The sequence below is a fragment of the Silurus meridionalis genome, chromosome 3, assembly GCF_014805685.1.
Source record: "Silurus meridionalis isolate SWU-2019-XX chromosome 3, ASM1480568v1, whole genome shotgun sequence".
NCBI lineage: Eukaryota > Metazoa > Chordata > Actinopteri > Siluriformes > Siluridae > Silurus > Silurus meridionalis.
Window position 1 is genome coordinate 31,863,862 of NC_060886.1, and position 10,000 is coordinate 31,873,861.

Sequence of the window (10,000 nt, forward strand, 5' to 3'; positions counted from 1 at the left end):
TTGGTTAACGGTGGTTTGTACAGTGTCTCCACTCTGGTTTAATATCATCATTAAAACCAAGAACATTTCTCCACTGGGGGTCCACCCTCCCACTCAGTTTATTCTTATTTAAAACCTTAACACAGGCCCTGTTGAGCAGCTTCTCCTACACTGTCCCAAAGTTCATCTCCCCTTCACCACTGCACTTCTGGAGGGGATTCCACACCTGTCGAGGTCAGGAGCGATGTCCAGCTGGAGAAAGGGTTTCTCCTCTGTAGGACCGCTCTCGCCGATTTCATAGTTCTTCAGCTGAACATGATCCTCTGCTGTTAGTGTGGACCTCCAGGGATGTAGGAGATGGTTGGTGATGCACAGGGACTGTGCCATACGTGCTGCCAGGTCCTCCATGTGTGACAGGTCTGTCCCTGCTACGTTCACCAGCTCTCGGAGTATGATGATCGTTGAGGACATGATGGCTCTGGACAGTGTGGGGGTGGTTGCACCTGAGATGTCCAGATGACTCCAGTGCATCAGGGGCTCCTCAAGCAGCCAGTGTAATGTTCCGCAGCCTTTAATCTGTCCATATTAAAAAACTGGTAAACCAGTAACATCCAGTGTGTTTGTGTCCATTAAAAACAAAGTTCTGTCCAGCCCCAGTCCATCCACCATGTGCAGAAGTCCACTGGTTACTGGGCCCAGTTGGGAGTCTCTGAATAAACTGGAGGCGAAAGGCTGCAGCTCTGCTGGTGAGTTGAACCAGCCCTTGCCCCCCTGTCTCCTTGGGCAGATGGAGGACACTTGTGGAAGGCTCTCCATGCCGTGGAGAAGCTCCTGAAGCTCTGCCAGTGTCAGCTCCCTGTCCAAATCCTTGGCCACTGACTCTGAGAGCTTTGGCAGGTCCTTGAGGAATCTCTCCTCCACCACCTGACCTCTCGCTGCTATACAACTTTGGATAGAAGTTAATTGTCTGCTTGTGCATTTCAGTGGGCTCTGACACGAGATCCCCTGATTCTGTTCACACAGCATGCATAACTTAGAAGGAGCATCCGTCTCAGTAATGCTTTTAAAGCGTGAGCAGACCAGCGCCCCCTGTGCTGTAGTGTCCAACAAGACGTTTATTTTGCCCTGTTTATTTTTGAGGGCTTTTGATATTGAGAGTGTACTGTTGACAGAAAATGTAGATTTTCCCTTGGTTACATCCCACCAGTGATGTAGGGAGTTAAAAGCTGCTTCTACAATTTCATAAAAAAAAGACTCTCTAAAATAGGCATCTTCTAAAAGTGTTCTCAGGTGTTAATGTTTAGCAATAAATTTAAATAAATAGGGAGAAGCGTAACCATGACTAACCAAGTGTCAAGCAGCGATTTCAGATCACTGTTGTTTAATGGAAAAATATAACGAATGTATTTGCTGAATGTGTGTGAGCAGTACACAACAACAACATGCATAAAAAAAACTGCACTACTTACATTAATATTGTAATAACGAGTCACAAACACATCCTCTGCTGCTGATCCTGGTTTATTAGGAAAGATAAGGGTCCAGTGAACAACATGCTGTAAAGCATGTTCTGCTCCAAACAAACAATAGTGTTGTTATTTAGATGTTTATTCCTTTGGTTACGTCACAGAACTTCGGCTGGTGTTTGTGTTTAGATATTTCCGAATAACTTTTGCATAAAAAACGACAGAGACATGGAGCTCTACATCTGTAAGTTACAATAAATCTCCCTTTATAGCTTTATACGATTTTATTGGTTTTATTGCCTGTTTGTTTTTATAAGAGAAATGCTTGAAAAGTAAGTTTGTGTGTGTGTGTGTGTGTGTGTGTGTGTGTGTTGTTGAGATTGGAATGGCCGCACATCAATATGAATAGACATGACTGTAGAACAATAGCTTGTTTGGCTACCTGGTCATCAATATTAATGCCAAATCAATATCAACATCCCCAAACATGTAGAACAAAAGCCTTTACTGATCAGCAGCTCATTAATATGCAGACTGTATGAATAGAGTATGAATGATCACCTGAGTTTAGCAGGTGTCTCTCAAACAGGGGGAGGAGAAAAGGATCAGACACAGTCTCAGATAAATGTTTGTAGGAATCTCATTTGTTATGAAAATCTTCATATAATTTGAAATATAAACTAATGAGACATGTGGCTTTCAACTAAGTACTTTTCTGGATTGCTCCAGGACTGATTTCATCTATTTATATATGAAGGGAAACTAAATTTATTTAAGGATTTTTTTTTTCTACAGTACTTAATCAACTATAACTTAATATATTTTTGAGCAATATCAACAGTGAATAATGGACAGTAAAGCTCAAAGTGTCTTCTTTTAGAAGAGATATTTAAATTGTGTATGAAGTCTGTTAACATTTAAAGATAGGTAGCGCATTTCAGCTGTGAGTCCCAAAATCTGTGTCGAAGGCTAACAGGTTAATATTCTTTTTACTGATGGTGCACTGGACCATACAGTGATCTGAGATGCCTACTGAAAAAATAAAACACTTTGTAAAATAAGTCAATTGATGCTTATAATTATAAAATCGATCTAATCTCACCAGGGAGAGCGTGTTGTCTATGCTGTGTCCCCACGTGTAATGTTTCTGTTTTTTATTTAGATTTCTCCAAATGTCACAGAGATCGTGGTCCTCAACCATCTCCCACAGGCGCTTACGGGAAGCTACATGAGGTTCTTCATGATTTCTGTCTGTATTTTCTTCTGTACAATTAAAATCACACCCAAAAGTAAAAAATCTGCAGTTTAAAACAACATTTGAGTTTGTGTAAAAAACTTAATTCTCTCCACTGCACTGGTGGCGTTCACACAGATAAACACTAAAACCTCATTCTCATTACAACATTCACTTTTAAAAGCCTCCCATTTAAAACTTGTATAAGAAACAGGAATATAATTACAAGTAAAAAGCAGGGCAACACGTGATGTGACGTGGCTGAAAATCGGCAACTTGTCAGACTTCTTCACCCAATCAGCAGCGTTACTAACGTCACTGTGGGTCTCCTGCAGCATAACATCATCAATACGTTTCTGTTTAATGAGCTCCTACATCTTCACTCTCTTTATGTGTTCTCTTGCTCTGTTTATGTTAAAACTTGCATTCTGAAATCCTTCCATTATTATAAATAAAACATACAAATTATAAAAACACTTCAAATTAAAACCTGCAGCAGACTTTATCAATCTTCATCAGAGTTCTCCCTACTGACCTTCGTTATCAGCTTCGTTGGCCTTAATATTTCTTGAGCAGTAAAGGCACCTTCTCTTCTAAAATGCTTGACATCATAAACAAACATTATGGTCTGAGAAGAACTTTTCAATTTATACATTTTTCTCCCACTTTGTGGTTCTTAAAAACTTTTTTATGTCAGCCGTGCAGGGCTTCTCCTGGTCTGGTTCAACCGAGCAGTACTTCTCTGGGGTGCGTCTGTCACTAGTGGAGCTCTGGTTTACAGTCTGAGCTTTGGGCTCACCCTCACTAGACCCTGGTGGAGCAGCAGTTACGGGGCTTTCAGCAGCAGCCCGAGCTGAAGCCGCAGGGGGAACGACTCTCGCAGGTTCAGCTGCTTCCTGCCCCGGTCGCTTAGAAACACCGGGGTCACTCTGTTCTTCAGGACAGGCGCAAACAAGATGCCCTAATTGACCACATTTAAAACATTTAATGCCCGCAGTAGTAAAACGACAATGTTATAATCAAAGTCCTCAATCCTGAACTTAAAAAACACATTTAGTTTCACAGGACCTTCAATAAGGACCAAGAAACCATCCTCCTGAAAGACACCAAGTGCCACAGAGACAATGGTCTCATGTTCCACCACATTTCCAACCGCGAACACACACTGCTCTACACTCACACTAAACACACACACACACACACACACACACACACACACACACACACACACACATGCTCACATACACATAGTGTGTCTGTGTGATGTTTGAATGAAGTGTGTTTCTGAGTGACTGTGGATTATTTTAATAAAGAAACTGAAGAACAAAGGAGTGCTGATTGATTAACTCACAGACACAGTGTTTGCCTCTTACTGCAGGTGTGTGTGTGTGTGTGTGTGTGTGTGTGTGTGTGTGTGTGTGTGTGTGTGTGAACAAAAAAAGCCTTGTGTGTGCTCTTGGATCAAATCAAATCAAATCTTTTTCCTGCCATCTGTTTGGCTCGGTTTATATGCAACCACACACACACACACACACACACACACACACACACACACACACACACACACACACATACACAGAGACATGCATACACAGATTCACACAGACATACACACACACACACACACACACACACACACACACACACACACAGACACAGATTCACACAGACATACACACACACATGCACACACACACACACACACACACACACACACACACACACAGACTCACACAGACACACCTTAACTGTATGAGCTACACACACTTGCACACACACTGCTTCAGGTCTATTTAAACAGGAAGTCTGATTCAGTGGTTTACATCTGATGGACGTGTTTTTCAGAGTCATGATTTATTTCAGGTTTAGCTTTTTAATGTAAATTTATTTCCTACATATTTTATATAAACTATTATGTCCAGAATCAAATGACGTGTGCAAAACATGATTTCTGGGGATAAAGGTCAAAGTGGGAACCTGGAGCTGATTGTGGGGTTCAGGTGCAGCAGCAGTGAGTATGTGACATTACAGTATAATTAACAAGATTTTATTAGGTGTGTATAAGAAGTGATATCGTCTGCAGTGCTAATGATGAGGGGGCAGATACAGAGGGTGGATAGGGGGATTAGGGCAGATACAGAGGGTGGATAGGGGGATTAGGGCAGATACAGAGGGTGGATAGGGGGATTAGGGCAGATACAAAGGGCAGATTTAGAGGGTGGATAAGGGTAATAGATCAGATTCAGAGGGTGGATACGGTGGGGTGGATACAGAGGGTGGATAAGGGGATGGGGCAGATACAGAGGGTGGATAGGGGCAGAGGGCAGATACACAGGGTGGATACAGAGGGTGAGAGGGTGGATACAGAGGGTGGATAGGGGGGATAGGGCATATACAGAGGGTGGATACAGAGGGTGGATAGCAGGATAGGGCAGATACAAAGGGCAGATTTAGAGGGTGGATACAGAGGGTGGATAGCAGGTGGCAGATACAAAGGGTGAATACAAGCACATGGTTGTGTGTAGGGATGTAGTCGTGTATAGGCACGTCGTCATGTGTATGGGTTTGGTCGTGTGTAGGGGCATGGTTGTGTGTATCGCGTAGTCGGGTGTAGGGACATGGTTGTGGCATTAGGGGCATGGTTGTGTGTAGGGGCGTGGTTGTGTGTATCGGCGTAGTCGGGTGTAGGGACATGGTTGTGGCATTAGGGGCATGGTTGTGTGTAGGGGCGTGGTTGTGTGAAGGGGTTTGGTCATGTGTAGGGTTTGGTTTTGTGTTGGCACGTGGTCATGTGTAGGGTGTTGGTCTTGTGTAGGGGTTTGGGCGTGTGTAGGTGCGAGGTCGTGTATAGCGGTTTGTTTGTGTGTAAAGGTTTGGTCATGTGTAGGGATTTGGTTGTGCATAGGCGCATAGTTGTGTGCAGGCGCTTAGATGTGGGTAGGTGCCTGGTTATGTAGGGGTGTGGTGGTGTGTAGGGGCGTGGTACAGTGAGTGCCGGTACAGTGAGTGCCGGTACAGTGAGTGCCGGTACAGTGAGTGCCGGTACAGTGAGTGCTGGTACAGTGAATGCTGGTACAGGTTTGTATTTAATAAGACTGTATATACATTGTCCTGTACATTAACTTGTTTAATCATTTTTCTTTCTCCAGGATGAGATTCTGACAGTGATTCGGCGAGTGGATGAGAATTGGGCAGAAGGCATGCTGGGAGATAAAATTGGCATTTTCCCGATCCTCTATGTGGAGGTAAGAGCCACGGTTTGCTCATGTGTTCATTTTTCAAGTGACTGTGAGTACTGTTTAGTCCAGAAAACAAGGAAAGGAGTAAAATGATAAAAATGATAAGTGTGTTTTCATCAAACCCCAATTCCCAAAGGTTATTGAGTAGCCTTCCCAGTGCAGTATCCCACAATGCACCAGCGTGCCCTCATAAACCCCATAAACATGAGAATAAATGATCCAGGAAGGCGTGAAGTACAGCCGAGTCTGCCGTACGGTCTTCATCAGCACGTCAGCAGAACAGTGCTATCATTAAACCTGTGAAGCAGTGCATTATGGGTGATGTATAGAAGAGCAACGCTCCCAGAACCTGGAACAATCATTTACAGCAATTTCTCATCATCCGTGATTATACTTCAGTCCTTTTCTATTGTCATCTCAGTGTTCTGCAGGTCTCTGTCTATACATGAATGATAGATGGATTACAGACTCTCAAATTACATACATCACAACGAGAAAACGGGGAAATAGAGAAGGATGGGGAGAGAGGGGGGTGGGGGAGAGAGAGAGAGAGAGAGAGAGAGAGAGAGAGAATGAGGGAGAGAAAGAGAGATAGATGGAGAGAGAGAGAGAGAGAAAGTGAGTGAGAGAGATAGACAGGAAGAGAGAGAGGTATATATATATATATATATATATACACACAGTGAGGAAAATAAGTATTTGAACACACTGCTATTTTGCAAGTTCTTCCACTTAGAAATCATGAAGGGGTCTGAAATTGTCATCGTAGGTGCATGTCCACTGTGAGAGATATAATCTAAAAAAGAAAACCCAGAAATCACAATATATACTATTTATTTGTATGATACAGCTGCAAATAAGTATTTGAACACCTGAGAAAGTCAATGTTAATATTTGGTACAGTAGCATTTGTTTGAAATTACAGAGGTCAAACGTTTCCTGTAGTTTTTCACCAGGTTTGCACACACTGCAGGAGGGATTTTGGCCCACTCCTCCACACAGATCTTCTCTAGATCAGTCAGGTTTCTGGCATGTTGCTGAGAAACACGGAGTTTGAGCTCCCTCGAACGATTCTCTATTGGGTTTAGGTCTGGAGACTGGCTAGGCCACGCCAGAACCTTGGTATGCTTCTTACAGAGCCACTCCTTAGTTATCCTGGCTGTGTGCTTCGGGTCATTGTCATGTTGGAAGACCCAGCCTCGACCCATCTTCAATGCTCTAACTGAGGGAAGGAGGTTGTTCCCCAAAATCTCGCAATACATGGCCCCAGTCATCCTCTCCTTAATACAGTGCAGTCGCCCTGTCCCATGTGCAGAAAAACACCCCCAAAGCATGATGCTACCACCCCCATGCTTCACAGTAGGGATGGTGTTCTTGGGATGGTACTTATCATTCTTCTTTTCTAAACACATTTAGTGGAATTATGACCCAAAAGTTCCATTTTGGTCTCATCTGACCACATGACTTTCTCCCATGACTCCTCTGGATCATCCAAATGGTCATTGGCAAACTTAAGACGTGCCTGGACATGTGCTGGTTTAAGCAGGGGAACCTTCCGTGCCATGCATGATTTCAAACCATGACGTCTTAGTGTATTACCAACAGTAACCATGGAAACGGTGGTCCCAGCTCCTTTCAGGTCATTGACCAGCTCCTTCCGTGTAGTTCTTGGCTGATTTCTCACTTTCCTTAGGATCAATGAGACCCCACGAGGTGAGATCTTGCATGGAGCCCCAGTCCGAGGGAGATTGACAGTCATGTTTAGGTTCTTTCATTTTCTAATGATTGCTCCAACAGTGGACCTTTTTTCACCAAGCTGCTTGGCAATTTCCCCGTAGCCCTTTCCAGCCTTGTGGAGGTGTACAATTTTGTCTCTAGTGTCTTTGGACAGCTCTTTGGTCTTGGCCATGTTAGTAGTTGGATTCTTTCTGATTGTATGGGGTGGACAGGTGTCTTTATGCAGCTAACGACCTCAAACAGGTGCATCTAATTTAGGATAATAAATGTAGTGGAGGTGGACATTTTAAAGGCAGACTAACAGATCTATATTGTGATTTCTGGATTTTTTTTTTAGATTATGTCTCTCACAGTGGACATGCACCTACGATGACAATTTCAGACCCCTCCATGATTTCTAAGTGGGAGCACTTGCAAAATAGCAGGGTGTTCAAATACTTATTTTCCTCACTATATATATATATATATATATATATATATATATATATATATATATAGATAGAGAGAGAGAGAGAGAGAGAGAGAGAGAGAGAGAGCCAGAGCGAGAGAGAGAGAGAAGGGGAGGGAGAGAGAACATTAGAGCTCTTTTTATGGATATGAGCAGGTATTTGCCCCTGGGTGTAGTAATTAGTCAACATTCTGCCCTGGTGCTGATGAATATTTCACTCTCATTGGTCAGAACAGGTTTATTTAATTGTTCTAATATGTTATTGTTTCCATAGCAACAGCTTCTTTATGTGGGCGTGTTCAGTGTACGCTCCATGTAATATAACCCTGATAGTAAACTTTCAATGTTTATTTAAAAGGTAACGTGTGTAAGTGTGATAAAGTAAAGATTTCTGTAAGGAGTCTCCAGTTTCAGTTCTTTGTAGTGACACTGTAATTAATGTAAGTGATAACAGCAGTTTTAGGAAAGTGTTAAGGTGATAGCTACAGTAACTCAGCTTCATTACACCACCGTGCTGTTTATTTTCCAGAATCTCCAAGTTTTAGAAGAATCACATTCAATTCAGGGTTTTTTTGTGTAGAGTTTTTAACAGTGCACATTTTCACAAAGCAGCTTTAAGGAGAAAAAGAGGTTATTTATAAGTTTGTCCCTAATGAGTGATCCAGTGTTGACTGTGGTGAAGAAAAGAACTCGATAAAATGTTATGAGGAAGAAACCTTAAGAGGTACCAGAGTCAAAACTTCATCCTCAACACCGAATGTCCATTCATTACAGTTCCAGTAGGTGTCTTTTTCTGAGTCTCTGTAATGACTGAATGATGAGAAGAGTGAATTGGTGTGAAGAACTCCTGAGTGAATGGAGCTGTGCTTCACGTTCCTCTATCACACAGAATAGAAATAGATTTTCAATAATGTGTTTATTTTCCTTTCCTGCTTCTAAGATATTTTTACACCCATTTTCTGGCAGTGTGCCGTTTTATTCAGCTTTCACGCTCTACCATGACGGACTCAGCAGGGTGCTGAGGATCTGCAGACTTTTATTAAAGCACTTACAGTAAATAGTCCTCAGTGTAAAGGTGAAGAAATACAGATTACAGCTGCAGAGTGATCAGAAAGCCCACAATGACCTTGTACACCACCCAAAACTTTTACAATGCACATGTAAGCATCAGAACTGGACCATGGAGCATTGTCTTTTCCATCTTCTCCATCATGTGGATGGCCAGGTGTGTGGCATGGCTTACTTGGGGAGGAGATGCATGGATGGACCAGGATAGACCCCATGGGAAGAGGCAGTGTGATGCTCTGAGTGTTCTTCTGCAGGTTACACAGTTCACTGGCATGAGGCAAGATTTACTGAGAATGTTCTCAACTTATCACTTGAGCATGTGGTTGATCTTATTGCTCTTGTTAACCAAGTTCAGCCAGATAACCGTAAGTGATTTCAGCATCTGCTGAGGAGGTCCAGACTGAGGACAACATTGCCTTAGGCATGCTAGAACTGTGCACTTTTAAGTTTCTCCTCAAATACATGACATAGAGTGAAACATGAAGCTGCTCCAGGGAAACGAGTCCAGGCGTTGGCTTTTTAAAGCGGCAGGAAGTTCTTAACACAAGGAGTTTGTTTAGAAGTGTAGTGCTCTGGATCATCTCCACAGAACCAGCAACAACATTTACTTTATGGGAGAAGCAACAGTGCCATGATTCCCACCACCCCAAATACTCAAATATCTTGTGAACATATACGCTTCTTCTGCTGTATTAAACCAGCCACAAGATTAATCTAACATCTGATGGACGTTTTGTTCTGCCCCTGACACTGCACTGACCCCTGCTCGTGTGCTCCACTTTTGTTTTGTGGTTCAGTGCTGTATTTGTTCCTAAACTAAGACTATGAA

General features: G+C 42.8%; 1 protein-coding gene across 1 annotated transcript in view; it reads left to right on the plus strand.

Moving 5' to 3' along the window:
* The window catches only part of LOC124379978 (E3 ubiquitin-protein ligase SH3RF3-like), a 52,561-nt gene that overhangs the window by 35,437 nt on the left and 7,124 nt on the right, over positions 1 to 10,000 (plus strand). Inside the window, exon 3 of the mRNA XM_046840645.1 lies at positions 5,829 to 5,924. Within this exon, the coding sequence (XP_046696601.1) occupies positions 5,829 to 5,924 (96 nt within the window). The remainder of the gene's footprint in view (positions 1 to 5,828; positions 5,925 to 10,000) is intronic.